Source organism: Lipomyces japonicus, assembly GCF_038497905.1.
Source record: "Lipomyces japonicus strain CBS 7319 unplaced genomic scaffold V1514scaffold_19, whole genome shotgun sequence".
Lineage (NCBI taxonomy): Eukaryota > Fungi > Ascomycota > Lipomycetes > Lipomycetales > Lipomycetaceae > Lipomyces > Lipomyces japonicus.
Window position 1 is genome coordinate 123,635 of NW_027117831.1, and position 27,903 is coordinate 151,537.

At 40.6% G+C, this 27,903-nt stretch overlaps 16 protein-coding genes across 16 annotated transcripts in view; 7 read left to right on the forward strand and 9 right to left on the reverse strand.

Moving 5' to 3' along the window:
• Nucleotides 1-701, reverse strand: part of V1514DRAFT_352261 (kinase binding protein CGI-121-domain-containing protein) — a gene marked incomplete at its 3' end in the record, with an annotated part of 969 nt that extends 268 nt beyond the window's left edge. The window contains exon 1 of the mRNA XM_066929488.1: nt 88-701. Within this exon, the coding sequence (XP_066783390.1) occupies nt 88-555 (468 nt within the window). The 5' untranslated portion in view covers nt 556-701. The remainder of the gene's footprint in view (nt 1-87) is intronic.
• V1514DRAFT_330878 (thioredoxin-like protein) lies at nt 670-2,433 on the reverse strand. The gene is made up of 2 exons (XM_066927581.1): nt 2,199-2,433; nt 670-2,136 (listed from the first exon to the last, which is right to left on the reverse strand). The coding sequence occupies exons 1-2, from the start codon at nt 2,339-2,341 to the stop codon at nt 792-794; spliced, it is 1,488 nt and encodes a 495-aa protein (XP_066783391.1). The 5' UTR covers nt 2,342-2,433; the 3' UTR covers nt 670-791.
• Nucleotides 2,434-2,460: 27 nt separating this feature from the next.
• Nucleotides 2,461-4,175, forward strand: V1514DRAFT_347513 (uncharacterized protein; the record flags this gene model as incomplete). Its single annotated transcript, XM_066929300.1, has 4 exons — nt 2,461-2,485; nt 3,036-3,101; nt 3,158-3,208; nt 3,289-4,175. The coding sequence occupies 4 exons, from the start codon at nt 2,461-2,463 to the stop codon at nt 4,173-4,175; spliced, it is 1,029 nt and encodes a 342-aa protein (XP_066783392.1).
• A 708-nt stretch (nt 4,176-4,883) lies between these two features.
• On the reverse strand, nt 4,884-5,899 carry V1514DRAFT_320002 (Clp protease-domain-containing protein; the record flags this gene model as incomplete). Its single annotated transcript, XM_066925979.1, has 2 exons — nt 4,884-5,687; nt 5,768-5,899. 2 exons carry the CDS (start codon nt 5,897-5,899, stop codon nt 4,884-4,886), a joined length of 936 nt encoding a protein of 311 aa, XP_066783393.1.
• A 155-nt stretch (nt 5,900-6,054) lies between these two features.
• On the reverse strand, nt 6,055-7,835 carry V1514DRAFT_330883 (uncharacterized protein). Its single transcript, XM_066927582.1, has 2 exons — nt 7,130-7,835; nt 6,055-7,058 (listed from the first exon to the last, which is right to left on the reverse strand). Exons 1-2 carry the CDS (start codon nt 7,580-7,582, stop codon nt 6,441-6,443), a joined length of 1,071 nt encoding a protein of 356 aa, XP_066783394.1. The 5' UTR covers nt 7,583-7,835; the 3' UTR covers nt 6,055-6,440.
• A 487-nt stretch (nt 7,836-8,322) lies between these two features.
• Nucleotides 8,323-9,991, forward strand: V1514DRAFT_59833 (uncharacterized protein). The gene is made up of 2 exons (XM_066930072.1): nt 8,323-9,754; nt 9,824-9,991. Exon 1 carries the CDS (start codon nt 8,522-8,524, stop codon nt 9,689-9,691), a length of 1,170 nt encoding a protein of 389 aa, XP_066783395.1. The 5' UTR covers nt 8,323-8,521; the 3' UTR covers nt 9,692-9,754; nt 9,824-9,991.
• V1514DRAFT_330886 (Longin-like domain-containing protein) lies at nt 9,695-10,903 on the forward strand. Its single transcript, XM_066927583.1, has 3 exons — nt 9,695-9,754; nt 9,824-10,012; nt 10,102-10,903. Exon 3 carries the CDS (start codon nt 10,125-10,127, stop codon nt 10,707-10,709), a length of 585 nt encoding a protein of 194 aa, XP_066783396.1. The 5' UTR covers nt 9,695-9,754; nt 9,824-10,012; nt 10,102-10,124; the 3' UTR covers nt 10,710-10,903.
• V1514DRAFT_330887 (uncharacterized protein) lies at nt 10,736-12,631 on the reverse strand. The gene has a single exon (XM_066927584.1). It carries the CDS (start codon nt 12,608-12,610, stop codon nt 10,847-10,849), a length of 1,764 nt encoding a protein of 587 aa, XP_066783397.1. The 5' UTR covers nt 12,611-12,631; the 3' UTR covers nt 10,736-10,846.
• Nucleotides 12,632-13,323: 692 nt separating this feature from the next.
• V1514DRAFT_320007 (N-acetylglucosaminyl transferase component-domain-containing protein) lies at nt 13,324-15,732 on the forward strand (the record flags this gene model as incomplete). Its single annotated transcript, XM_066925980.1, has 4 exons — nt 13,324-13,746; nt 13,847-14,591; nt 14,646-14,878; nt 14,932-15,732. 4 exons carry the CDS (start codon nt 13,324-13,326, stop codon nt 15,730-15,732), a joined length of 2,202 nt encoding a protein of 733 aa, XP_066783398.1.
• A 128-nt stretch (nt 15,733-15,860) lies between these two features.
• Nucleotides 15,861-18,272, reverse strand: V1514DRAFT_320008 (uncharacterized protein; the record flags this gene model as incomplete). Its single annotated transcript, XM_066925981.1, has 2 exons — nt 15,861-17,934; nt 17,989-18,272. 2 exons carry the CDS (start codon nt 18,270-18,272, stop codon nt 15,861-15,863), a joined length of 2,358 nt encoding a protein of 785 aa, XP_066783399.1.
• A 318-nt stretch (nt 18,273-18,590) lies between these two features.
• V1514DRAFT_342751 (uncharacterized protein) lies at nt 18,591-19,507 on the forward strand (the record flags this gene model as incomplete). The annotated part of the gene is made up of 3 exons (XM_066929119.1): nt 18,591-18,761; nt 18,820-18,903; nt 18,956-19,507. The coding sequence occupies 3 exons, from the start codon at nt 18,591-18,593 to the stop codon at nt 19,505-19,507; spliced, it is 807 nt and encodes a 268-aa protein (XP_066783400.1).
• Nucleotides 19,508-19,825: 318 nt separating this feature from the next.
• Nucleotides 19,826-20,940, reverse strand: V1514DRAFT_280568 (uncharacterized protein; the record flags this gene model as incomplete). The annotated part of the gene is made up of 2 exons (XM_066925039.1): nt 19,826-20,314; nt 20,380-20,940. The coding sequence occupies 2 exons, from the start codon at nt 20,938-20,940 to the stop codon at nt 19,826-19,828; spliced, it is 1,050 nt and encodes a 349-aa protein (XP_066783401.1).
• A 108-nt stretch (nt 20,941-21,048) lies between these two features.
• Nucleotides 21,049-22,187, forward strand: V1514DRAFT_330897 (H+-ATPase G subunit-domain-containing protein). Its single transcript, XM_066927585.1, has 5 exons — nt 21,049-21,198; nt 21,285-21,323; nt 21,390-21,432; nt 21,490-21,590; nt 21,654-22,187. Exons 1-5 carry the CDS (start codon nt 21,196-21,198, stop codon nt 21,816-21,818), a joined length of 351 nt encoding a protein of 116 aa, XP_066783402.1. The 5' UTR covers nt 21,049-21,195; the 3' UTR covers nt 21,819-22,187.
• Nucleotides 22,188-22,339: 152 nt separating this feature from the next.
• On the forward strand, nt 22,340-24,360 carry V1514DRAFT_306865 (Aldehyde/histidinol dehydrogenase). The gene is made up of 2 exons (XM_066925684.1): nt 22,340-23,084; nt 23,147-24,360. The coding sequence occupies exons 1-2, from the start codon at nt 22,377-22,379 to the stop codon at nt 24,326-24,328; spliced, it is 1,890 nt and encodes a 629-aa protein (XP_066783403.1). The 5' UTR covers nt 22,340-22,376; the 3' UTR covers nt 24,329-24,360.
• V1514DRAFT_330901 (uncharacterized protein) lies at nt 24,355-25,382 on the reverse strand. Its single transcript, XM_066927586.1, has one exon. The coding sequence runs from the start codon at nt 25,307-25,309 to the stop codon at nt 24,527-24,529; it is 783 nt and encodes a 260-aa protein (XP_066783404.1). The 5' UTR covers nt 25,310-25,382; the 3' UTR covers nt 24,355-24,526.
• Nucleotides 25,383-25,996: 614 nt separating this feature from the next.
• On the reverse strand, nt 25,997-27,841 carry V1514DRAFT_280607 (ribonuclease H-like domain-containing protein; the record flags this gene model as incomplete). Its single annotated transcript, XM_066925041.1, has 2 exons — nt 25,997-27,194; nt 27,255-27,841. The coding sequence occupies 2 exons, from the start codon at nt 27,839-27,841 to the stop codon at nt 25,997-25,999; spliced, it is 1,785 nt and encodes a 594-aa protein (XP_066783405.1).
• Nucleotides 27,842-27,903: the final 62 nt, after the last annotated feature.

Genomic DNA, 27,903 nt, shown 5'->3' on the forward strand with positions numbered 1-27,903 from the left:
CTACCCCCCAACCACCCACCCTCCCCCCCCCCCCGTCGCCGCCCCCCCCCCGGCCCCCGCCCCCCCCCGCGCGCCCCCCGAAAGTACCTTTTTAACCACGGCCAAGTTGGTAAGCTGTGCGATTGCCTCATCGGTAACGTCCACTTTAGTGCCGTCCACAATCTCTTCAACGTTTACACCATCCTGTGCCTGACCATCGCCGCCGCCGCCGTCGTGGCAAACTTGGACAACCAAAAGCGCGGTGGATTCGTCCTTCACGCCGAACCGGCGCAGCGCGTCAGCAATATTGTTCGAACCCGACATTGCAAACACAATCTCCGAATTAATCGTGCGCGTGCGATGATGACCGGTTTTAAAATCTCGCACGGCACGGGAAACTGCTGCCAACACGTGTGACGTGCTGACCAAAGTGGTCGCGTCCAGCACGGCCAGTTGACTGAGCCGGTGGTCAGATGAGGTTAGGCCAGCACGGATTTGACTGCTATTTTGAACGTTCGTGAATAAGGATAAGGTTATTTGATTATCAGGGAATTGAGGTAATATTATGGTCGTCATTTTGATTTAGAAAATCCCAGGGGGCAGAAGCAAATTGGGTCACGAATCTGTTTTACTTTGTTCCCGCCGCACTTATCCACTTATCCATTGCGCTCTTGTCAGAAGAATAAATAATTAGAGGTTAATCAACTTCATTTTTAATCGATATATCTACATGTTTTGCCCACTAGTCCGTAAAAATAAATTTACATCAAAATACATTTGTCTGTTTTTATTTCTCTTTCTTTTTTTTTTCCTTACAACTCATCGTGCACTTCCTCTTCGTCATCTTCGTCGTCAACCAATGTGGTTTTTTCGCCAACCGCAACAATGTCGACCTTATACTTGCCATACTTGTTGACAAAATCAGAAAGCGACTGCACGGTCCGGTCACCTTCATAATCGACAGGATTTTCCTTATCACCAGCCGGGTACAACTTAATGGTTGGGAAGCCACGAACATCGTCTGGCACGTCGTTATTAGGCGCGTCAACCTTGGCGATAGTGATCTTGGACTTTAAGTCCGCATCGTTCCAAACAATCGATCCCAATTCGTCATATTTGGGAGCCAAATTCTTGCAATGGCCACACCAGGTGGCATAAAACTCAATCAACACGTCCTTATCATCATCAAGCACAATCTCATCATATGTGTTTGCGGTCACGATCGTGACCGGCCCTTCTTGAACTTCAGGCGGTTCCTGAGACTTGATGGTTGGGTTAACATCACCAGCAACAAATTTGTCCAAGAATTCAATCAAACCGGTAGCAGTGATTTCGCTCGCCTGATCGTATGTATACTTGAAATTGGAGACCACGTCCTGGATCGCAAACGCGGGCCATTGCTGCTTCAAGTTTAAGTTATCCGCATGCTGACCGAACGTGGTGGCATTAATGGTGGCCAGGTTGATCTTGCCCTTAAATTTGCGCGCCAGTGGAGTTAAGATCTCCACAAATTCTGCTTTCTGTTTGCCATTATCGACAAATAGGTAGGCAAGCGGAATTCCTGATTCAATATAAGACGCGTACGTGGCAGGACCGACTTCACCGACAAGCGGGATTGACTCGATCTTGGCGAATTGAATAAGATCGTCCACGACAAATTCGCCTTGATACACAACTCTATCATCACCGTCAAACTTCTTGTAGGCGACTACGGCAGGCACTTGTTCAATTCCAGCCGCCTGAGCCAAGCTTTCATCATTCGTGGCGCCAAACAAGAAATGATCTCTCAAGGTATCAGCAACCTGTGCAAACGTGTTATTCGATTGCTGATCTGCGAAATAACCCACCACAACAAAGCTGTCCGCCTGCTTAAATTTTTCGTGGCTGTCCTTATCAGCCAGTAAGGACACAGCCGGCAGAGATTGCTTGACCATGTACGATACGATCGAGTCAGCCTTGCGTTGTCCAGCGTAAGGACTAACCGAGTCGGAATTTCCACGGAAAACTTTCAAGGTTGGGAATCCTTCAACACCATGCTGATTGCATAGTTCACTTTCCTGCGTACAATCGATCTTGGCCAATTTGATGCCCGGGTGTTGGTCCTTGAGAATCGTGGCCGCCTGCTCGTATTCGGGTGCTAAAGCCTTACAATGACCACTTAAGCCCGTCAAAGTTTAGCAAACGCAGTGAAAATGAAACAAGAAAAAAAAAAAACTCACCACCATGGGGCAAAGAACTCGGCGAGCGTGAGCGAATTCTCGGCAATGAATTGATCAAAGCTATCTGCCGTGAGAGAAAACACGTCAGACGCAAGTACTATAGAAGTACTTGCCAACAAGACAGAAATTAATGACAACTTCATGGCCGTGCAAGTATATAATAGGTTGTCGATGTTGCCAACAAAATGAAGAGAAAGGACATGGACAGGAGGACGCCCCTCCGCTCCAAACCGATTGTTATTAATCCATTCCTCAATGCTAAATGTCACGTGATACGATGACACGGTGTTCAACTGCGCGCGCACGCGTCTACCCTAAGCACACCCCTGCCCACACAATAAGGTTTTCAGCCAATGATAGCTGATGACCGACAACTCGTAAATATTTAGAGTAATTTGATTCGGAAGCACTTCTGGTGCGTTGGCACCGATAGCTTGGTTTGTCATGACCGCAGCGTTCACGTAATCGTTAGTCGATCCAAATGTGACGGTGATTTTGTTTCCAGAATAGCGCAGCGGCGGAAACTCAAAACACGGTGCAGAAAGGTCGAAGGAGTCAGGCACAACGGCACGTGTTCTGTCGTGCCTTGCTTTCTCATTGCTTCAAAAAACGTCACGTGACTTACAGACGTCATTGGATGTTTATAAAACCCCGGCTCGAGACATTTTAGTAAACTTCTTCCAATTCCCCACGAAATTCAACGTTAAATTTTAGTTTTAACCGGTGCACAAAGAAAAAAAAGTTAGCTCTTATATATGCATGGTTTATGTAGTGATATCACTGTTAGTGTTGTTTTATAGCGTTTTACAATAATGTCTATTCCTCGATCATTACAAGCTGCGATTCCGCCCCACACGGTCCGCATCAAGCGAAAGCGCAATCAAGATCCGTTGCAAGCCTTGCGTAAGTTGTTTTACGGCTTCATGCATGATTACTGATTAATTATTGAATACGCATAGTTTTGGAACAGCAGGGGGCATCGGCCAAGCGGAGTAAAACTAATTCTTATGGTATATTTTTGTTTGTTTTTTAAATAATCCCTCTCGCGATTCCTAACTTGAATTGGTCTTTTTTCCCCCTTTATTGTTAGTGTTTAAATTTGCTGCTACGGAGGAAACAGATCAAGAAGACGGAGCAATCACACTTCTTGAAGCACCTCGGTTGCCAGAGACGTTACGGGATGCTCCTTCGGTGCTGCAAGCAGCAAGGCATATCTTAAACCCTTCCAAACTTTTCCGTTTTCCTAGTCGCAAGCGAAAAGATTCATGGCTTACAGAATTATCTGAAACAGCAATAGCAACAACAACAGCAGCAGCAACAGCAAAAGCAGCAACAGCAACGGCGACGCCGCCGCCAAAACGAAGTGGTCTAGTTCAACCACCCATACTTCGACAAGATGATTCCGTGGGAAACTCTCAGAGGCGAACTGGGATTCCTATCGTTAAGGTTTTGAATCAACCCCCTACTCGTGCTACTTCTGCTTCTTCTGTGCCTCTAACTCCGGCTGCTTCTGCTTCAATTGCAGCATCACAACCTCCGTTACAGGAAAGACCGATTGCGATTCCCCACTCTACTGTTCGAAGGAGGAGAAGTAGTACCAGTAGTAGTATAATGTCTTTATCACCATCTTCTTCGTACATGGCTGCCAATGAAGATGAATTGCAAGAAATGGTTGATCAATATCTACAACTCAACAAGACCGATCAAGCTGACAAGCCATCGCATGCACTGAAGCGGCCACATCGATTACTTCATTCCGATTCACAAGTGATCAACGAAGATAGCGAAACCGAGGTCCCCTCTACAAAAACGCCCCATGTGACGGGTACAATTTCACAACCAGATGCCGCTAGAAGAGTTAGCATCGATCGTATTTCAACAGTTGATGCCGAAATCGAGGATTACGTGTACGATGTTTACTATCGAGAAAAATACCTCGGCAATGCTTGGGACGGCGGTCAATACGGATTGTTGTAGGTTTTATTTTTCATTTTTTTTCATTTATTGTTCCTGTTCGCTACTGTTTGCTATTTGCTTGATTTTGTACTTATCGTATGCTGATGGTGAGAAGCGAAGAGAGAGTATGATTTATTATTTTTTGTATTTTTTTTTTTTTTTTTTGGCTTACAGTTGTTGTAGGATTTATAATCCGGCAATCGACTTTGAAGAGTTTATGGATGAGTTTGAAGATGATGATGAAGGGCAACGATCAGATGACGAAGATTCAAACGCCGAAGATTTTTATAAGAATGACTATCCAGATGAAGATGAAGGTAGGGATGATGACGATGGTGTCGCTGGAGATATCAACGATCCTGAGGACGAAGAAGATGCGGATGACATTGACCGGTTCGAATATGAAGAAGGATTCGTCAGGTTTGCCGATGATGATGGAGATGCGTTTGGAAATGCCAAGCTTGACCGTGGCGATGTCAGGTTTGGGTTTGATGATGTGGATGCTACGGATGATTATCAGACGACTCCACGCCGAGGCTACGTGGCCGATAGTGAAGACGGCGATGATGACGGTGACGACGACGGTGATTATTATAACAGCGAATAATGAACAAAATAAGAACAGACGCATAGCCATGCATCCCGGTGAATTTATGTATTTACTAGCATTTCTTTTTTTTTTTTAAAGTAAAAAAAAGAGTATCATTGTATATTCAAAATACTGAAGTTTTAAACTGAAAACATTTTGCGCCACCAATCTTTGGGAAGATTAGTTAATCCAACCCCGTTAAGTGCAGATAATTGATACTTGTCAGTTTTTACATCTGGCTTCAGCTGAGGTGATAATGATGGTGTTGCAGTTTGTGATGCGGTCTTGTTATTGCTCTTGCTCTGGTTGGCTTGTTCTTGCTCTTGTTCTTGTTCTTGTTGTTCTTTTTCATGTTTCAATCCACCTGATCCGTGTGGCACGTTCGCATTTGGCGAGCTAATGACTTCATCAATGATGCCCAATTCAAGCGCCTCATGCGCATTAAAATAATTGTCATTCTCAACCAATTTCTCAATCTCTTCGCTCGAATGAAGCTTGGTCAGATGAGCTTGCAATGTCTGATTGGCTTGTTCACGTAATCGTAAGATCTGCCTGGCGGCAATGGCTATGTCTGTCGCTTTACCCTGCGTACCCGAACTTGGTTGATGGACCATGATCCATGAATGCGGCAGGGCAAACCGGTTGCCCTTGTGGCCGGTGGCCAAGATCAATGATGCCATGGACGCTGCCATGCCGACGCAGATGGTCGACACCGGTGGACGGATGTAATGCATGGTATCGATAATTGCGTATCCAGCATGCACTTCACCACCGGTTGAATTAATGTACATGTGAATCGGCTTGTCCGGATCGGCGGCTTCCAAAAACAACAGCTGGGCCACGACCGTGGCCGCCATCCTTTCCTCAATCGGCCCGTTAAGCATTATGATGCGCTCGGTTAAAAGTCGAGAGAAAATATCAAAATAAATAATGTTACCATTTTTCTAAAATAACAAAAAAAAAATCAATGGTTTTGAGTTAATTCCTTTCCTGGCAAATCATGAGAGTATAACAGAGGACTCACGTCGGGACCTGGCACTGTCGGCACGGTGAAATTTCGAACCTGCACGAGCCGTTTTAAAAATTGTGAAGACTGATGATATAACGATAAACGGAATTTCGGTCCTGATATTCGATAAAGAGATCTTAGTATCATCATTGAAAGCTGTATTGTTGAATACAATGATGAACGCAGGTCGCAAGCATCAATTGCGGCGGGTATACAAGGAGGGGCAACGTTTTAAGTTTCGATATTAAAACGTTAATCACATAGTTATTGTCTATACTTTTACGTAAATGTTCAATAACTAATCAGCTATACATCTATAATCTATTTGTATTAGTTAGCTAACTATAACTAGTTGTTATAGGCATCAATCTATACATGCAAACAAAAAATTTGTTAATGTACAAGTATAATGTGACTTGATAAAAACAACGCTCAGAAAAAAAAAAAATTATTAAAAATATGATGTATATATAACGCCATGACCAACCCAAATCAAGTCCTAAAAGACCAAAATAAAAACCCAAATGATAAATACTAGATTTGCGCAAGCCAGTTTTGAAAGTGGTGATTCTTTTGACTATTAAAATAATAAGAAGAAAAAAAAATCATCAAAGGAAAATTAAAATAAGTTAACGCCGATATTATAAAAATTTTGAATGAAAAAGAATATCATGTAACGTAGTAGTGTTCATAAAATTTCATAAAGACATGCAAGTGATACCGCACCAACCGCACCGATTAGAGGTATTAACTTGACTTCATTTGTTGGTGCTGGAGAAACAGAATGGGTCGATGACGGAGTGATAAATGAAACGGCAGTGTTAACAAAACCAGGCCCACAGAATACATTAATTTGCTCCGCCGCGGCCACGTATGTTCGAGACAGTGGGAACGAAGTATACCCAGCATATTTGTAAAAGACAGACATTATATTTTGCGAACAATTTGAACATGACGACCGGGTGCCTCCTGGGAGACTAATGTCAAGCGGCAGATAGTACAGGTACGAATCACCAGGATTGGATGAATTCGTGACCGAATCCACATAGCAGTAAGAACCTGAAGCCGATTGCAAACAACCGGAGGCGTAAAGAATGCCGTAAGACACGAACGCGTTAAACGCTTGCGTGGCCTGCGGGTTTTGCAACGCATAATCATTGCCACAATTTTGCTTGGTAATGAGCTGCCTGGCATATGAATACATGATCGAAGAACATGACGTGCCATTGACACTGCAGATCATGTCCATAGTGGAAGAAAGCGTGAACGCGCCTTGCTTTACGATGTTAAAGAAAGACTGCGAATTCTGCAATAATGTTATTTTTTTTTTTTCAACCTGACAAAAAAATAACAAAAAAGTAAGAAAAATGCGCATACCTGGAGAAAAAAAGAAAAAGGCCAGCATTCAATAAAATCCGGATCAGACAGAAACGAGCGGAAGAACTCGGGACATGAATCCTCAGTAAAATTTACACCAAGAGAGGAATCAAATGCGTAAGGTAGAATGCTTGATGTGCTCGACGAAGAAGAAGAAGCCGTCAACGTTGATGACGACGACGATAGTACAAATGATGTAGATGTTGATGGTGACAGGGAAATGGATGTAGTTGTAATTGATTCGACAGAAAGACTAAATGTCTGAGGTATTTGCGACACGGTTGATATGTGTGATGAATAGAATGACGCCCTTGATACGGAATCTGACCTGTCTAATAGCGACGGTGTGGCAGTTGCTTTTATGCTGGCACTGTCAGAAGCTGCAGACACTGCCAACAAGCCATAGGCCAGCACCAGCATAGGCACAAACCCAAGCCGAACGATGTCGTGCATGGCGACGACGACAACGACAACGACTAAAAATAAACAATGACAGGATCGACCACGTTGACTCTGTTAATGCTGACGCAAGACGGGGGTCATGAAAAATTCAGAAGAAATGGTTTTTTTTTTTTCCTTCCTTTTTTTTTTTTGCCCTGTGAAGGGAATAGACGTGTTACCAAAAATATAGTCGATATCGAAAAACCGCCTCGGGCAACGTTAAAAATCTATTTTTAAGTTTATACATTTGTGAAAGTATCCGCTGGGGTAAGGGCTATACAAAAAAAGGAGGAACGTGAAAGCAAGTAAAGTAAAAATAAGTACTTTATGGCCACGTCCACGTGCATTGTCGTTTTCATTTTTTGTTTTTATTTTGCTATAACTATACATTTATTTTCTTGGCTCAACTACACGTCAGGAGACACAGAGAAAACGAATAACGAAAAGATTGTACATAGGCCCAGCGCGCTATTTTTATTCCAAAAACCTCCTCCTTCGTTCAAGAGTATTTATTTTGCAACACGTGACCGTTTCGTACATTTGCAATGCTGAAACAGGCATCGATCACCATTTCTGCTAATGTAATGTTTGAGTCAGCTGCTCGCGGAATGAGCATAAGCCCGGACCCTAAACACGGGTCTTACTTGCAACAACTTTTATCTTCATTATGGTTGCCGAAAATACGTCAATTTGTATTGGCATGATTGTAAAATTGTTTATAAGTCATAGTAATTATAGGTTATGAATTGTAAAAATAATCGACCTGAATTCAGCGTCAATTGCCAGTCGACTTTTAACAAGCTCGGCATTTCAATCTTTAGATCGTGCGTTTGTGCCCATTTGGGCATATAATCGTCATCACTGTCCTGTCCTTACGTCATGTGCGTCTATATCCCATGAACTTATAGACCAGTGGCGAAATAGATTACTTCGTATTCAATCTACTCCATCATGTCCAGCAGCATCATCAGCCAGCTAGGCGGGAATCCCAAACTTGACAACGCGCATGCGCTGTCGGTCGATAACAGTCGTTATGCTCGTCAAGATTGGTCCATCCCCGCCAAATCTCGCATCAATATCTCCGACGTTCCTGACATCCTGATTGCCATTTTTGGCCGTTTTAGGACGGACTCATTCGTAACCAACAATGCTCAATGTATTAATTCAATTACTGTTCATGATCCGCCTATTCAGGTATCCCAGCTTGCGAGCGCAACTGATCAATCTCCTGATAATGACCAAGATGACGACCGCGGCGATTCTAGTGATCATGAGACCACAAAGACCCACGCTAGGGTAATTAGCCCCATCTCAGACAATAAAAGTAAAGGTCAGCCTAGGCTTTACTATTCATCGGTCGTTGAAGCGCCTTTCGAAGTGTTTGGTCTGAAACTTGCTCGAAATTCGACCGATACATCAAGTGCATCACCTGGTCAACCTTTCGTTGCAAATACTGAGCAATCTCTGTATTCACATTTACCCATCTCAGACAATCCTGTTGCTTGTCTTTCCTTCTTCTCTGCGGCAGATGCGAAGCAGGGAGGTGATAATGGTGATGGAGCTAACCAAGAGTCTGCAGTGCCTACCGCAGCTTCAAAGTCCGCTTCTCAACATGAACATACTTTAGCTAGACTGGCGAAACTACTGCCTCATCCTGCTGGACTTCACAAAGTCAAAAAGACTGTACCTCCCCGGCGGCATCATATTACGCCATCTTCTCAACAATTCCACGCATCCATAAAATTGCCTCCCGATACAGGATTTAGATCAATCAGCCCAGAAGAATGGGACCCGCAAAATTTATATTCTTACATCACTGTTGCGGTTAGTGCCGCAGCTGGTGGTCCGACTAAGATCTTTCAGGCCACCGGTGCTGACGGCAAAGCTTGGTATTGGATAGTAGCCAAGCTGGCAGATAGTAATATTGTAGTAGGAGTAAGCACTTATGCCGTGTTTTCATTCCCAACAGACTGTGATGAAGATCAAGTCAAAGAGTACGACTTGAGCAAGCAAAAAGTTGAGCAAGACGAGCACCAGCATACCAATCAAGATTTAGCGACACATCAGCATGACAATGTAAACACTCTACAACGGATTAATAAAGATTATAATAAGCTGTAGCCAGTTATTCATAGTGTTCATGCTGAAATTGAAAGGGAAAAAAATGAAACGAGCCGTTTTTCTGTATGTTTGCCATGATTTATAGCATTATTTGTTTTAGTTTCACGACGTTTGATTTGACCTCATGTAAAGGTTAGGGTTTAATTTGCAATGAATTGGTCGTCTTCAATTTGTAACTTGCCATAACGCGCACGCTACAGTGAACAGATCGACAGGAAAAGAAAAAAATTAGATTTGTTGGATACATATATACGCTATAATTATATTATTTTTGTTGCGGGTTTTGAATTGAAATTACGAGATTATTTATCTGTTTTGGGGGTAAGTAATGGTTCATTATTCAGTGCGCTCATGTTTGAAAATGGCACTCCAGGAGAGCAACCCCGGTACTAACCATCTTTTCCTATCAGGTTTTGAGTTTGCGAATTTCATAATGTCGTCCGCTAATGTCACGTTGTTTACTGTGAATGCGGTGCTAATTCTTGACAATGACTCTCATCGAATTCTCACAAAGTACTACCAGCCACCACACCCTTATCCGCACAACCAATTTGCCAACCCATATCCCACAATCAAGGAACAACGAGCATTTGAGAAAGGATTGTTTGAAAAGACTCATAAGCAAGGAACTGATATCGTATTATACGACAACAGAATCGTGGTTTACAAGGAAGTTGTCGATGTTATCATCTACGTGGTTGGCGGCCTAAATGAAAACGAAACCATGCTTTACCAAGTTGTTCTCGCGCTACGAGACTCGCTTGAGATCTTATTGAAGCATTCTCTTGATAAGAGAACAATCATAGATAATTATGACTTGGTTTCACTTGCGGTCGACGAAACCGTGGACGACGGCATTATTTTGGAAACTGACCCGCTCGTGATCTCGACCAGAGTGTCAAGGCCACCCGCATACGATACCAATGTTAAGAATTTAGATCTTAGTGAGCAAGGATTACTGAATGCGTATCAGCTGGCAAAAGAGAAATTAGCAGAAAGGTTAAAACAAGCGCTTTGATATGGCTAATTCTCTACCTCTAGAGCTTTGGCATGCTTTAATCTGTTTATTATATGTTATGATATGCTTTTAATACATTTTTGTACACCAATAAAAAATGAAATGTACCACATAAAATTAGGTGTTTTTGGCAACTTTTATTTCTTTCCTTTCTTTCCCTTCTTGATCGACTGGTTCGATGATGGTTTTTGAGGTTTTGTGCTTGGAATCGAGGCTCGAAATTTTATTATTCCCACAGGCAACGAAACTTCTTCTTCGGTCAATTTTCCAATCAACTCAATTTCTCTTGGCCATGCTCTACTTATATCTGTACTTTGCCTGTCTATTGGTGCACCCATGCCAGCCTTAAAAAAATCGCGACATTTAGATAACGTCTTCCCTCGTTTACCTACACCTGGCAAGATCTTGACCTTGTATTTGAATTTGTGAAGCGCATGCCATGGTGCACACACAGGAATTGCAGAAATTATTTTATCTTCTCTTGATGGCCGTGGAATAAGACGATCACGAAGTACAGTTTCATTCTTTTCTTCTTCAGTATTTGCCAAAAGCACATCTGGACGGATCGGCACACGTTGAGTCTCGGTAGCTTCTTTCCTTCTCGCCCGATTTTTTATTACCGCTTCTTGTTCTGCAATCTTTGCTTGACGTGCTTGCTGTTCTCGTTCCTGACGGCGAACATCCCTAGCATTATCAAGAGCCTGCTTCGCAGTTGACTTTTCTGACCCGAGTAATTTCATCCTCAACGCTCGCTCTTCTGCATCTTGATCAGCATATTTCGAACTGATTTTTTTCAATTTAAATTTCTTTCCTCGAGGAAGTGATTGAATGCTTGGTTCTGGCCAAACTCGAGATGATGACTGTGATGACGTGCTCATTTCCCCGTCTGACTCTTCACTTTCATCATCGTCATCGTTATCATCATCTTCTTTTTCTTCCTCTGAGCTGTCATTACTTTCTTCCTTGTCTGATGACACTGTGTTGCTTAAATCTCCATTGAATTCATACTTATCCTCTTCATCTTTTCTCGCCTCGTAATTTTGCTCAATACTATCTTCTTTTTCTTCTTCGTGACTTTCGATTGATATGGCATCTACGCGTAACTTGCCATGTCGTACAGCACTATCTTCATCCACCAAAAACACAATTCCGTAGCCCATGATCAATTGAGGCATGCCTAATGTAACTTTCGCCTTTGAATCGATCGTAATATCACAGAAAAAGTCTTCTTTACTTTCAGCTGCTAGAGCTTGCTCGATATTAGTCTTGATGGAGAAAGCAACCGGCCTTACAAACCAAGCTTCCACTAATCCATTAGTATCCCATGCAGTGGAAAACGAAATTGCAAGTGTGGAAGCTTGTGAAAGAGTAGATGGAGGTATAATGCTTGTTTGCAAATGGTTCTTGACAAGAACTAGAGCGGACGATGGCGCATCAGAACCAACGATTATATCATGTTCACCCAAGTGCCTTGTGAATAATAAAGCATTCTGTTGACTATATCGCCCAGCAATAACCAAATATCCGTCACTAGATATAAACCAAATATACTTTTCAAACCAGAATGGCACTCGTGAAGACCTGGTCGCAATCTTGTTCTCTGACTCATTAAATTCCGCCTTTTTCTGTTGTTTTGCAGCTTTTCTTGCTTGCTTCTTGACAGAATTAACCGAAGGCTGCGTGTGCTGTTTGTCCGTCTGATCCCGGCCCATGAATTCTTTTGGTTTTTGTTCTGACGGCGACGGATCACTGACTGATAACTGCGGCTCTTCATGATGCACGTCAAGTTTTGACAAGAGTTCTAACAATGCTACAGAAATGTCTGCTTTAGTCTGCGGGGCATGTTTGGTCGACTGTACGTAAACGTATTTAGATATCCCAGTTGTTTTGACAGGCATCATGAGCTTTTATTTTCCTTTGACATCCGTTGGCTGAAACGTTCGAGTTGCAACTTAATATATCTCGGGTGCCCTAAAGCCCTATCGAAGCCGCGCGTTTCTAATCTTCATTTTGATGAACTCCACGCGTCAAAAGAGTCCAGAAAATAGACAGTAAACAAAAAATATATAGATATTTGCATGACTCGCAATTTAAATTACTTAGTCTTGTCATGTTAGTCTAAATGCGTTTAGTATTTCTCACATTGTGTGCTATTTTGCTGTTTATCACTGGGTACGCATCGCACAAGTTTCGGACATTTCAGGTTTTAGCTACTTTCGTGCAGCTTGTCTGGGAAAAAGGAATATTAGTACGTTTTGATTTAGTTTTTAAATCATGGATTATGAACGTTTATAATGCTTATAACTTTACAATTACGTTATCTTCTGACAATGTATGCACTTTAGCTGAGATTTATTAAGGCATTTGGAGGATTAACGCTTGTGTTACTGGCCATCTTCCTTCCAGTCTGGAAAATAGCCATTGGCGAGTCTGAAAGAGTATGGAATACGTTGACTTGTTTGTTTTTTCTTTTAAATCAAAATGATCTCTTTTGTTAAATTTGGTTGTTTTTTTTTTTAGAATATTCGAAGGAAAAATCGACGAAGCATATCAGCGCGAGACCAGCTCCGTCGAAGGGGAAGTTTTTAAAAGAAAACTTGGATTTTTTTAAGCGATGGATACTTCCAAATCACGAAAGACGAGTCCGGCACAAAAATTTCAAATCCGTATTGCCAATTTTTCTCGTTCTTCAAAGTCAGTTCCGGTATCATCTTCAAGTTCACCGACTAATGAAAACGGTCCGTTCTTGTCTCTTCCAAAGCCGTATCACTATCGAACTGATGAGGAATATGTCAAGTTACCTGTAACTGGCGGTCAGGCAGTTAGAGTTAATGATTCCCGGTATGACTATGACCATATATTTAGCTATCGAAGTAGAATATCCAGGGCCATTGAAGACGGAACAGCGGATTCGTTTGTGATTAGAGTTTTTTGGCCGACAGACCTTGTCTTGGAGCGGCATAAATCTGGAGTGGTGGTTGGGTTTCAGAACTCGCCTGTTGATTTTGTTGTTATCTCCGTTTTGTTTGACGTCGAGGTATGTATGGTTTTAAGCAAGATTCCTTTTGGCAAAAAAAATAAAAAAACAATTACAAGGAAAATATAAAAATTTAAAAAAAAAAACTAATTATTTCCAGATTGGCACTGTCAGTGAAATATTGGCTAGTACAAATTTGGTCAAAAAATTGAAGCCGTATGATTCAGGAGATTTCAAGGCAAGAGCAAATAATGCTAAGTTGTCGATTATTGGATTACTTAATTCATCAAAGTCAGAAAACTTACCACTTCGGATACGAATAGACGATTTGCAAGTCCTACCTCAGGTGGACTACCAGCTATCTTACTCTGGAAAACTTTCAGTCCAAGTTATTAACTTTACAAGGCCTATTTTTAGAAAGCTGCAGTATTTTTCATTTAATCCGATAACTTTGGAACTTGCAGATATGCCATTGGAAAAAAAAGACGGCTCCGATAAAGATGACGTGACTATAGTTCAAAAACGCAAGCTTGTCGAAAAATTGAAAAGTCATCTTGTATTTGGTTTTCCACAAGGAAACGACCAAGCAACCGTGGAAACTTGGATTACAGAATTAAACTTGTCTAGTGAATTAAGCGAAATTTTACAAGAACAAGTCGAATCCTTTTCAGGACAATCTGCGGACTCACACAACTTGATGATGATCCTCAGCCAGCTTCCTATTACAATATGTTTGCAAAGTTTTAAATTTTCATTAGTCATTTGGAGATTTCTGTTCACGTCTATATTTTGGATTCTTATGAGCAGCTTAATGCTTTATCGTGTTTTTTTGGAAGCTGTTTTAGTTATTATTGAATGGCAGCCGAAGGATAATCTCCCAGCAATGAAAGATGTGTCAGCGACAAGTATGTCACTCATTTAATATTTAATCCAAGTTAACTAACGGTTTTTTTTTAAAGTCCAACAATTAGATTTAAGATTGCATCAAGCTTGTAATTGGCCCGGTCAATATTCTAGGTTACGCGGACAAGTTCAGAATCACGAGAGCATGACAAGATATCATCCAGATTATATTAGATTTTACAATAGCTTGTGGTTGGTAGCGAATGATATCATTATTGGTGCTACCGTTGGATCATATATTATTGAAAATCAAGATCATATAGTGTCTCTCATTGCTCGGTGCATAAATGTAAGTATTTTTTTGTCGATTTTTTGTATGCATTGACTGAAATAATAATGAAGAATGTTTTAACTACTGGCCTAAGAAGTACTATTGAATGGCTTATGGACTGGCCAGGTGGACTCAAATTGAACAACGAATTGGTTGCATTTTTTGGCGAATTGTTTTTATGGGTAATCGAATTCTGGAGTGGATATCTTCGCATAATTAGGCCATTTCTTCCTGACTTTATCTTTTTAATTGGAATTTCTGGTTTTTTTGGAGCTACCTTTTCGATTGCGTTGATTGCAGACTTCATATCCTTTCTCACATTACAAATTTATTCGTGTTATTTGGCTTCAGCCAGGATATACAATTGGCAACTTACAGTTTTGTTGTCTTTGTTTCATCTTTTTCGAGGCAAACGGAGGAATGTCTTGAGGAATCGTATTGATTCATGTGTTTATGATCTGGATCAACTCTTACTTGGCACGCTTCTATTCACATTGCTCACGTTTTTATTGCCAACCGTATTAGTATTTTATCTCACGTTTGCAAGTGCTAGGCTGGGCATTATTGTCGTGAATGCTATATTAGAGAGTGCCTTGGTGTTACTTAATCATTTCCCATTATTTGCCATCATGTTAAGACTGAAAGATCCGAAACGGTTACCTGGAGGGATTAAATTTGAATATGACAACGTTCCGATGCCTGAATCAAGTCATGTTTATATTAACATAAGGTCAATTCCGTTACCGGTAATGACTATGTTTGCGCAATACTTCCATTTAAGTAAACGCATTCAACGACAGTATCTCTCTTTAAGGGTTATTTCACTTCTATTATCAGGACAATTTGTTCCGATTCAGAGAAGCAGTCACTAAAGCATTGTTATGTACATTTTGGCATTTCCGGACTTTTTTTTTAATCATTTTAATATAGTTTGAAGTAACGTAATACATAGTTTAATTTCTCTTGATTTTTTTAATGTACAATAAAAATAGCATTCACTCTACCTGATAAATCTGTTGAGATTGATCTTTGAAATAAATTTTGGTTCAATAAGCTCATTTGGAGATAGTGTTATAAACCCTTGATAGATCGGATCTGAATTCTCTTCGTTTTCGTTCTCGCGAGTACTGAATCTGCCTTGACTTGGCAGTGGCCAAAATTGCTCCGCAAGTCTGATCGTGATCTCATTCTGGTCCCTAGCCTGGTCAATAATTATTCCAATCCTGCTTTCGGTAATGTGCGGCTCATATGTGGCCGGTGACAGTTCTAGTCTCTTAAACAAAAGAACTACGCCTGGCAAGTAGGTTTTGACAGCCTGAAGTCGTGAAACATTAAGCATTTCCAATGTTGGCAAATCAGCCAGGTATTTGTCCGTTCGTTGTAGTTTTTCCAATTTCGATGACGTATTGTTATTATTATTCGTTCCCGCATTGCTAGTCGCAGTATAGTTTGGCCCTTCGTTATTCCTGGTTGCACTGTTTAATTCGTTATTAGATTGTCTTTTATTGTGATATTCCTGTCGAAATGGAAATGGAGGAACTTCAATATCCGGGAAGCCTTCTGGATCTTCGCATTCGACTGCACCGACAGTCACGATTCTAGGAATTTTACCATCAGAGCCAGGTAAAATAGTTTCCATGGACACAGTGATCTGACCTGCAGAACCCTCGCTCTCTGATCCAGATTCTTCACTTTCTAAATCATCAGATGGTTCATCCGACAGATTAGAAAAATTAGAAGAGATATCATTAGTTTGATTTGCGGCTGCGTCGGTTGAGCTCACAGGTTTGATAATTCCAATTTTCTCAACCGATTTAATTAAGCTTGTATCTTTATTACCGGATTGGCTTAGACCTTCTTCTTGCTCCCTTGACTCTTCTTCTGATTCACTTGATTCACCTTCGGACTCTTCTTCTGATTCACTTGATTCGCTTGATTCACTTGATTCATCTTCGGACTCTTCTTCTGATTCACTTGATTCATCTTCGGACTCTTCTTCAACCTCTTTTTCCACCTCTTTTTCCACCTTATTTTTCAGCTTATCTTTCATCTCTTTTTTTGACTCTTCTTCAGCATTTTGTTCTAATTTTCCTGATTCGCTTGATTTTAAATCATCTGATTCCGTTTCTGACTTTTCTGATTCTTCATTATCTGTATCTGTTTCGTTTTTTTGCTTAACCTGGCCATTTTCCTGATCACTTAAGTTGTCCTTTTTATCTTCTATAGCACTATTATCGTTATCGTTGCTTTCGGGTATAGAAGCAGGCATATGTCTGTTAGGAGACAGTGCCTGTGAAAGAGTGAAGAGAGCTGACTGTATTTGCAATCCGATTTTGTCCATAATTGTTATGCCTTCTCCTATAATTTCAGTTGTTTCATCGGTATCTTGTCTATTCACTTCACTTTGTTCGATCAGTTCTTCCGATTCATGTTCTGATGTTTGAACTATTGCATTCGCAATGCTTGATACAGATATTGCCTCAGTCGCATCAAGCGTGTTGTTAGAAACTCCCTGGTCTTCAGTGGCTTTATTGGACTCGGTACCTGCACTATGGAACGAATCTTCCAATTTGCGGCGCTTTTTTAAATTTCGCCTTCTTTGGTTTCTCGCCTTTGTGGAAGGCTTCCCTTCAAACGGAAGACCCGAATTATTTTGTAATGGTGTATGTGGTAACTGCGACGTTTCTGCATGCAAGTTTTTATTTTTTTTAATTTTTCTATTCACGTCTTCCTCTTCGCCGTCATGCAAATCTTTGTTGCCAGTCACTTTGCGTTTTCCGATCGACTGAACAGGTGATCGGTTTAATTCAATCGTACTCCGTAACTGTGGCGTTCCTGTGTTTATTTTTTTGTTTTCTGCAATATTACTCGTATTGGCTTCTTCCTCTTCACTGTCGTGCAGGTCTTCGTTGCAGGTAACTTTGCGCTTTGCATTATACTGAACCGATGGCTTTTTTGATTCTGTCGTACCTATTAATTTTGTTTCCTCGTCTATCAAACTTTCGGGTGACTCGTTCATGATCGTATTATAAGCTCTGTACGATTCTCGCTTGTTGACGGCCAATTTTTCAATTCTATAAAACCCATGTTAGTTCCAGCCAACCGTGGCGAACCCAGTTTAAACATGCCTTAATTCATCTTCGTCCTTTAAAGTTTCGCTAACGGAATGCCAGAAGCACAAGTGCCACCCATCCTTTGTCGAGCATAGGTATTCACTTGGATCAAAAGTTGACGCATCCCCAGTTTCAAACTCGTCAGAGAAAAACCAAGGAAAAGTATTGTACACACTATAAACCAAATCTAAAATCGTATATTCCTCTTGTAAAATCTCTAAAGAAATTGGCCAAACAACCTTAATCGGTTCTGAGGTTCGTGAAGATCGGACCACCAACTTAAGTCGGATGCCGCTCATGCTGGATGATTTGGATATATATATAAAATTCTTTTCTCTTGACGATATCTTGTCCTTCAATTGAGTCTTACTCACCCTATTGTTGAGTAATTAACTGTTTGTGGCTCATAGACAGGTGCTTATGTTCTAAGCAAAATTTCAGTCAATTCAATTTTCTGCCGTTATATTTTATGTATCCGTTTTGATTAAATTAGCGTTTCTACAATTTAAAGGCAGCCCCTGAAAAACATGAATCAAAATAATCATCGACATGCAAAAAGAAAAGCAAAAAAAAAATCATCCAATTATCTGACATTAACCTGTATGTTTTTTAAAAACATGAACGAAGAAACACAAGAAACCATATCTTTAATCCGACGGCAACTTTTTCAACAAGTTCCTGTTGCTCAGTTCAGGTTTAGCACTGACGGACCTGAAGTGGTGGACGAGGACAAGGCAAAGTATAGAGTGGTTTTGGATCCTGAAGTTCAAACTAGTCTTTACCAAACGGTTTGTTTACGTGAAGCTTTAACTGTAAAATTTTATCTTACTTTTTTTTTTGGAGCAGGTTATATTGCAAACAGATCAGCTGCCACCATCTTATGTCAGTAAAATTCTAAAGTCTTTAGCGAGCTTGACCGAAAAATTTGGTGTAAGTATTCAGAATCTCACGTGTAATTTTAATATCTAAAAATATACCACAGGAAGAGCTGGATGGGTCTATATTAGAAATCATGATTGATCTGATGATGCGTCCATCCAAACCATTAGGCGAACCAGGACCAGTGACATATTTCTTTAAAACAGGCAACGACAGTGAAGAGTCAATTGTATTGAACGAGGCAAGATCAATAATATCAGGATTTGGAACTACAGGAAATCGCACATGGGAAGCCGCATTAGCACTCGGAGAGTTTCTGTACAATCAAGTTGGCTATAGTGATACGATCGATATTAATGGCAAAACTATACTTGAGCTCGGTGCCGGTTCAGGATTTGTGAGCTTGCTATGTGGAAAATTAGCAGCAAAAAAGGTCATAGCCACGGATGGAAATGAAGATATCGTACTAAAAATGAGAAGAAACATCGAGAACAATAACCTATCTGACATTGTCGAAACCGCCATATACAAATGGGGAAATTCCAGCGGAACAAACATTGGCCACCAGCTTGAACGAGAAAGCCGAAAGGCGGATTATTCGTTTGACCGTAAGGTTGACGTTATTCTAGGTGCCGATATTGTATGTAAAACATAAAAAAAAATTTACAATTGGGTCATTAGAGCTAACAAATAACACAGACATACGATGAAGACATATGCCGCCTGCTTGTGCGGTCATTGGCCACACTTACTACCCTCAATCCCGAAGCGCTCATATTAATATCTGCGACCATTCGGAGGGAGCAGACAATCAAGGTTTTTGAAAATGAACTTTTACATCATAAAATTTCTTTCTTTTGGATACCAGCGCCTCAGGAACCAAAGTTTTTTTATTATCCGACTTCAAATCCAAGTATTAGGTTGTATTTCTTAAACCAAAAGAAACAAGGTTAACTTTATAAATCATAACAATCTAATTGGGTAAGTTCTCAGCTAAAGCTTTCTCGACAGCTTGTGAAATTTCAGGCCTGGTTTTCAATCTTAGTTGAATAAGATAGTACTGGATCTTTGCCCGCAACAGATCAATACCTAATGGGCGCTCTCCCCTTTGGGCTTGAGACGGAGTCAAGCCAAACAATGGTCGCACGAATGCTCGAAGATTTGCCGAAGACTCATAATCTGCAGCCTCAGTAATTGCTGATAACCTGGCTATCATGATCTTCATAAATTTTTGTTGTTCCAGTGCAAGATCAGCGCCAGGTTGACGCGGTGATGGGAATAGGACTGGGCCAAGATGTGAGAGCGCAATGGTTATCGTGATTGCAAATTGCCGAGAAAGATTAATTATATCTCGAATTGTAAATGGATATGCCGAATACGGCACAAATTTATCCTGAATGCCAGAATGCGTAAGAAGATAAACCTCAATAAACATCTCCGCAGCAAGCATATAGAACCTCCACTACACAATTCAGTTAACCAAATCAAAAAAAAAAAAAACGATGAAGCTAAAAATTCACCACTTACAAAATGACCAGAGCTGTTACTAAAAAGTTGAAATATTATGATGAGCGTAGCGCTTACAGCGTAATGAGGAGCAGAAGCTTTCAGTCCTCGTGTAATAAAGTCTAGCTTGGTTATGCACTCTCTCCATTGCAATGCAATTCGTCCGAATCGATCATATCCAAATCTTGAAACGTCATTGGAAAGAATCTCATAGGTGGCTTTAATCGCTAAAAACGTTTCTTCATTTCCTCCACTTTTATCTGGATGTAACTGAACGCTCAATGCTCTGTAAGTTTTCCGCAACAACTTCTCGTCCGCATCGATTCCTACCCCTAAAAGTGAGTATAAATTAGGCTGTGACATCAATTGCACCACAGCGTCATATATGGTATATGACAAATATGTAATAATGACAATAACATATGCAATCTTTCTATGTAATATGTATTTTTTGCTGCCCTTCTGGGGTATTTGCGCCAGATCTGAATAAAATGTCTTGTAGTATAGATTCTGAAGCGCCTGGGAGGCAACCCCTGGAACAAACATCCATGCCGCATAGCCTGCAAACTGCGACACTATCATATTTGCCACGATGAATATGCCTGCTGAAAAATGGCCGAATTGAACGTAACCTCCAATTTGGATCGAGGCTTCATTTTGGGCAAACCACAGTTCAGGGAATTTTGTGATCAATCTGTGACTTGTGAGTTTTGAGAATCTGAGCGCCATCCCGGACTTATCTCGAGCATTCGCCATCCCAAACCGGAGCACCTTTACTCACGGCTGTTTACTTCTGCGACCTTGCATAGTTTCAGTATATAATTTTGAAAGTTAAAGATGGTGAGCCTAAAAATGGATGCTTTTAGATTTTTTTTTGTGGTTGCGATTGTGTTCATTAATAAATACTAACTCTTATCTTTATATAGTCTGCACAAAGCTCCACCGGAATTCAGACGCTTCTCGAGGTGGGCAAAATTTCACTAAGATTTATTCAAACTTTGAAATTTGGAGTATTTTCTAATTCTTAATAGGCTGAGAAGGAAGCCCAGGCAATTGTTTCTAAGGCCAGAACCTGTAAGTGATTGTGATGTCTTATTTTTGTTCTCATGCTATATACTAATAATAATTCAGACCGCACGCAAAAGTTGAAGGACGCTCGCACTGAGGCTACCAAAGAGATTGAGGCCTACAAAGCTTCTAAGGAGAGCGAATTTAAGAAGTTTGAGAGCGAGGTAAGTGGTTTCGAACCTCCCCTGTCAGATGAATTCGCATATGGTATATTCTAACTTTTGCAGCATTCAAGTTCAAACTCAAAGGCCGAGGAAGATGCCAATGCTGGTGTCCAATCAGAGCTTGTAAGTATCAAGGAACTTGCTGCTAAGGCTAAGGAGACGGTAATTGGCCAGTTGTTAGATGCTGTTACCTCCCCCAAACCTAGTCTTCATGTCAACGCTCAGTAAGTTGCATGGCACATGCCATTCCTGTGAGTTAATTACAGCGTGTTTTAAATCATAAGTTTTGTTTGTATGAGTTGAGAAGCATTTGATATTAAATAATATAGTTAAATTTTAATTAAAATATAAAGATGTGTTGACCGGCTCTGTTTCGGCAGAGCCTTTGCATTATCGGTTAACTTGTCAACCGGTTTAGTGTATATAGGTAGTTTGCTATTAATGAGGTCATATTTTTTTAATAAATGGCCAATTGGTATAATAACTACTAGCGAGAAAGTTGTACTTTTTTCCATGAATATTCTATTCATTCATTGGAAATGCGTTTGTATTCATGGCTATAACTTTTGTAATTCTATATTCGATGCATATTCAGATATGATTGATGACAAAGGTTTATGAATGTCCTTTGATTTTTATAATTGATGAATTGCAACCGTCGACGTCGTAAAATAAGTAATATACCATTGTATCTCAAATTAAACTCAAAATCCTGAGCACGGTTTACATTGATAGGAAGCGTTTCGGTACGGAATTTCAAATACGTCGATATTCTAGTGCACCACAATGACAATTGACAGTATTATAGATGATACCGTTAGTCTACTAAATCGCGGCGTGCAACAGAGCGATAGTTCAAATCTACCGCTATGGCTTGTCTTGCTTACGGCAACCATACCGACTGTCGGGGCCATACTCTTAATTGCATGGCTCTCCAAGCTAGTTATAAAAGAATCACTGCCAAACATTAAGTATCAATTTCCGCCAGAAGCCGAAACTGGGTGGGATTTTAATTCTGTCGTACCACCAAATGATGCACCAAAGATCCCTTCGCTATTTTCAGAGACAAACCCAGAGTCCATTTACTCATACTGCCCTACAACCGGTGCTTATTTAGGAAGATTCAATGCTTCGACAAGGATTGACATCGATTTGGCTGTTCAAAACGCATCTAAGGCACAAAGGAGCTGGAAGAATACCACGTTTGAAAAGAGAAAACGGGTACTTAGAACATTATTGAAGTACTTCAAGGAGCACCAGGATGAAGTTGTTCGAGTGGCATGTAGAGATAGTGGCAAAACAATGGTGGATGCAGCGCTTGGTGAAGTGATGGTAACGTTAGAAAAACTGTCTTGGACGATTAAGCATGGAGAGAATGCCTTGAAAATGTCGAAAAGACCTGGACCAGCAAATCTTCTGATTAGATACAAGTCTGCAGAAGTGGTTTATGAACCGCTAGGAGTTGTTCTTGCAATAATTTCATGGAATTATCCGGTATGGTTTTTTTTACGCATCATGATGTTTCTTGGTGAATGAAAATGCTAATATATATTTAGCTACACAACCTATTGAATCCGGTCATATCTTCAATATTTACGGGAAACTCAATTGTTATCAAATGTTCAGAGTCAGTAATATGGTCATCTACACATTTCGCTAAACTTGTACGGACAGTGATTGCATCATGTGGCCATGATCCTGATATCGTCCAATTGGTTTGTCCGCTTCCACAGGATGCTGATTATTTAACCTCGCATCCAAGAATTGCACAGGCTACGTTTATTGGATCAAAACCAGTAGCACACCGTGTACTATATGCTGCTGCGACTTCTCTAACACCTGTAACTGTTGAGTTGGGTGGTAAGGATGCTGCAATTATTCTTGACGAATACCAGTCTTCATGGAACAATTGCGAAGCCTTAGCATCAGTTCTTCTTCGCGGGTCTTTTCAATCTGCTGGTCAGAACTGTATTGGAATAGAAAGAATCATAGCAGAACCTAAGGCCTATGAGGCATTGACGAACCTGCTATCTCGTCGTGTTCCTCAAATCAAGGTCGGATCCCAGTTAGACGAAAACGAGGAAAATATTGACGTTGGCGCGATGATTAATGATTCAAGATTTGCAGCCTTGGAAGAACTTATCGAAGACGCAGTTAAGAATGGCGCTCGACTGGTACATGGTGGTAAACAGTACAAACATCCCAAATACCCTCTTGGATCCTACTTTTCACCGACCCTGTTGGTTGACGTTAAGCCGTCGATGAAGATAGCACAGTGTGAGTTATTCGCACCAGTAATTGTTCTCATGCGTGCCGAATCAGTTGCAGATGCAATTCGGATCGCCAACGAGCCAAAGTTTGGTCTTGGAGGTTCGGTATTTGGCAAGAGGGGTAGCGATGCCACAGAGAAAGTGGTCAGGGAAATGAGAACAGGAAATATTGCGGTTAATGATTTTGCTACATTTTATGTATGCCAATTGCCATTCGGCGGAGTATTTAATTCGGGATATGGAAAGTTTGGCGGAGAAGAGGGACTTCGGGCATTGTGTCTTGCAAAGAGCGTATGCAGGGACAAATATCCATTTATTAGCACATCGATTCCCTCGGTTGTGGATTATCCATTAGCTAATGTTAAGAAAGGATGGCAATTTGTCAGATCCTTAAATGCAGCATCGTATGCGGACGGTACTTGGGAATTTATAAGCAACTTACTCAATATGGGGAAAAGTTCTTTATAGTCTGATTCACATAATTTTACAAAATAATAATGTCAAATCTTGTAATTATATATTGTAGTATAGTTACTGTAAAATAAAATATAATAAAAATGCAATCCCAAACTCCAGTGCAATCGTCGTTAACCCAAATGCAATTAAAAAACCCTTCCCAAAGCCGATCTCCACATAACATTATCCATCGTATATAAGCAAGTTAGCTTAAACCATAAATGATTCGCCACAGCCGCATTCTCCCTTAATGTTGGGATTGCTGAAAACAAATCTGTTACTGAGCTTATCATCAACCCAGTCCATCTCGCTACCAATGATGCTGAAAAGTGCCTTGGAATCAATTAAAACGCGAACGCCATCTTGAACAACTTCTTCATCAAACTTTCCAGGCTTTTCGACATACTCCAGGTGATACTGAAGACCGGAACAACCTCTGTTTCGGACACCAATTCTTAATAACCTCGGATCAGGGCCTTCAAGAAGACCTCTTATGTGCGAAATAGCATTGGGGGTTAAAGTCATGGCAGCTTTTCTAGGCTTCAACTTGCGATACACCCGCTCGGCCGGTTTCTTTTCAGTGACGGGTGGAGCAGACACATCGGTTGACTTAACAGACGGCCGATCAATCGTTGAAGACAACTTTTGTGAACCATTGGTAGGCGCATTTTCTTTTGCTGTCTTGAGAGCACGTTCAAGATCAGCCTTCGATGGTGGATTCTCATCGTCGAAAAGAGACGCCAAAAAATCAGATTCCGTAGTATTGCCATTTAAATTGGTTAAACCATGGCGCCGCCAAAGAGGCTTGTCAATGTCAGATGACTGTGACTTCAAAGAATTAGAACCACGCGAATGCAAAGTAGTCGATGTATCGAAGTGAGGAATAGCAACAGTCGATTGTGGATGAGTTTGGAGATATCGCCGGAACGATTGCCTGCCCAAGGGCATTATTCTGTTGAATAATGATTGTGATTGGTAACGTAATGATGCCATGACTGACGTATAATAAAAAGAGATATGATCAGAAGTGGAAAAATAAAACCAAAACAATCCTGTGGTTTGCCTGAGGAAAAGAGTAAACGAATAGGAAATGGAACAGCGGTTGAGCCTGTTATGAGTTGGAATGAACTCGGACCGCCACGGCGTACCCTAACCGGCATGCCAAATGGAGCGAATCTCATTGGCTTAACTGTTCGCGCACCAGCCAATCAGAGTGGCTGCAATATAAGCAATGGCATATGTCTCACAATAACAGTACGGTTATGTCATATTTGCCAAGTGCAGCATATGCTCACCAACTAAGATGAACATTCTTGGAAGACGCAACGTACCAGTATAATTACAGATATTGTTTAATTATTTTGGTTCCATGACTACTATCCTTGGCTTGTTAACGACAACCTCAAATGTTTGTAAAGCCATGTATATAACTGAATGAAATTAATATATTGCTGTATATGTATATATATATATCTACGTAACGTAGTTGCTACCAAGTGGGTGCAAACGAATTTGGCTTTAATTAGATTAATCTAATCTAATCGATCACTGGTAAACGTACGCAACACTCCTTTCAGTGCGAGTCTTTAAAACCGGGAAACAACCACGCCAGCTTACTTCATTAACTTAAAAGCATAACAATTGAATTTGTTATTAGAAAAAAAATAACTTGATAGCAATTTAAAAAACTCCGCCCCAAAATGTTGAGTTTTTGGTTTCCTTTACATCCTTAAAGTTTTTCCTATCGATGGTCCCTCCAAATAGTTCACTAGCCAATCTTTCTCTGTCTGCAATAACTTCCTTATTGTCCTCATCATCATTCTTCAATGACAACGTTGTTGACTCTGGTACTTCTCTTGTAAACGATGCACGATTGGGAAGTGGCTTGTTATTCTGCAGTACATCAGTTATAACTTGAATTATTTGGTCGGCATTTTCCATGAGAATCTCTGATTGATGCTTCCCGAGCGCTCTGGCAACTCCATGAGCATCTCTAGGTCTCGCTCTAGCCAGCATAAATATTGCATAATTACTCATTAAATACTGCACGCCTTCATCCAGTCTTCGCGCTGTCACATCTCGCCATTTGTTCAAGGCAATTACTAAATCTCTATCCTTTGGCTGAACTGAAAACTTGGTCATGATAGATTTCCAACCTGTTCGCCCTTTACCACTTTCCTCATCATACTCCTCCCTTTCGTAACGACTCGCAGCTATTGCACGAGAGCTCTGAAGAACGGACTCAATCTTTTCCTTGCTTTGGCCTTCTAAAAGTTCTATTCTCATCTGATCATAAATATTTAACAGAAAATGAGTGTCACTGCGAGCATAATCTTCCATAGCTTTTGTAAGTGGTCGAGTTCTCCAGTCGGCTAATTGATACTCCTTCGCAGCCTTGAAAGAGCAATACCTATCCAACAAGAAAGATAATGACTTACCCTCTAAGTTCAAAACCGAAGCTGCATGGAACGTATCAAACAATGATACTATGTACAATCCAAAGTCGCGCTGTAACCAGACAATATCGGACGTTGCTCCGTGAAATACTTTGACAATTTTGCGATTCGTAAAGACTTTGTTCAATACTTCTAACTCTTCCCTCAGTTTTAGCGTGTCAATCAAGTAATCTTTCGATCTCGTACTAATCTGCATCAAAGACACAAACCCAACGTACGATCTCATGTCATGATGTTCCAAATCCACTGCAATTTCGGTTTGTTCTTCAAGTTCAGATACCATGTCATTCAATTGTTCCACGTTGTTGATCCACAGAGGTTTAGTCGTGGTAAGAGGTAGTGGCTGAATAACCTTTATCGATTTCACTATCGCTTTAGGATATTTCGAAGTTAAGATTTCAGCCTCATATGGTTGGCGATAACTTTACAAAGTTAGTAAATAATTTTTAGTATAAAGGAAACCAAATCGTTATTAAGCTTACTGTGGAGTAATGTTGCCTTCTGGATATTCCAGTTTAAGCGACTCTTCAAGAGAAATTAATGCATTCGGTTTCTGAGTGAGTAATGGTTTAAAAGGACCAGTCGCAAAATTATCCGGCTTGGTTTTAAAAAGAAGCTGAGGTTTGGGAATATTTAAAGCACTTTTTAATGAGCTGAAATATGACTTCTTTTTAAGTGCTCTGTTGGACGGTCCTGAAGAAGCCTCAGGAATAGGTTTTCGAACGCCAACAAAAATATCAAGATTGGTATCTGCCTTTTCAAAAAGTTGGTCATTTATTTCTCCAATCTGTGACCATTTCTGCGTAAGATCACTTGCATTGGCCAATTTAAGAGGCAAGCCCTCACTATCTTTGACATCTGCACTCTTTAGTAGTGCGTTGCTTGTATCCAACAATCTATCCCATAATTTTTGAATATCATTTTTTATTTCAGGCCTGATCGTCTCAAGATAATCTAAATCATAAGATGTCAGTTTTGCAACGTCCTGTGTCACTTTCAAAACCGACAGCAATGCTCTCTTGTTTAATTCTGCTGTAGCTGCATCAGTCCCAATACTAGTTGAGGTCATTTGACGATACGCTTTATTTGAGAATCCTCTTTGTGTAGATCGTTGGACGAAATGTACTATAG

Excerpts from the sequence above, each read along its gene's own strand:
- V1514DRAFT_330878 (XM_066927581.1), bottom strand. The coding sequence starts at position 2,341 with ATGAAGTTGTCATTAATTTCTGTCTTGTTGGCAAGTACTTCTATAGTA. Across the intron at positions 2,137-2,198 it reads GAGTTCTTTGCCCCATGGTG|TGGTCATTGTAAGGCTTTAG; the intron begins GTGAGTTTTTTT and ends GACGGGCTTAAG.
- V1514DRAFT_330883 (XM_066927582.1), bottom strand. The coding sequence starts at position 7,582 with ATGCACGACATCGTTCGGCTTGGGTTTGTGCCTATGCTGGTGCTGGCC. Across the intron at positions 7,059-7,129 it reads CTTTTTCTTTTTTTCTCCAG|AATTCGCAGTCTTTCTTTAA; the intron begins GTATGCGCATTT and ends ACATTATTGCAG.
- V1514DRAFT_59833 (XM_066930072.1), top strand. The coding sequence starts at position 8,522 with ATGTCCAGCAGCATCATCAGCCAGCTAGGCGGGAATCCCAAACTTGAC.
- V1514DRAFT_330886 (XM_066927583.1), top strand. The coding sequence starts at position 10,125 with ATGTCGTCCGCTAATGTCACGTTGTTTACTGTGAATGCGGTGCTAATT.
- V1514DRAFT_330887 (XM_066927584.1), bottom strand. The coding sequence starts at position 12,610 with ATGATGCCTGTCAAAACAACTGGGATATCTAAATACGTTTACGTACAG.
- V1514DRAFT_330897 (XM_066927585.1), top strand. Across the intron at positions 21,324-21,389 it reads GAATTCAGACGCTTCTCGAG|GCTGAGAAGGAAGCCCAGGC; the intron begins GTGGGCAAAATT and ends AATTCTTAATAG. Across the intron at positions 21,433-21,489 it reads TGTTTCTAAGGCCAGAACCT|ACCGCACGCAAAAGTTGAAG; the intron begins GTAAGTGATTGT and ends ATAATAATTCAG.
- V1514DRAFT_306865 (XM_066925684.1), top strand. The coding sequence starts at position 22,377 with ATGACAATTGACAGTATTATAGATGATACCGTTAGTCTACTAAATCGC. Across the intron at positions 23,085-23,146 it reads TAATTTCATGGAATTATCCG|CTACACAACCTATTGAATCC; the intron begins GTATGGTTTTTT and ends ATATATATTTAG.
- V1514DRAFT_330901 (XM_066927586.1), bottom strand. The coding sequence starts at position 25,309 with ATGGCATCATTACGTTACCAATCACAATCATTATTCAACAGAATAATG.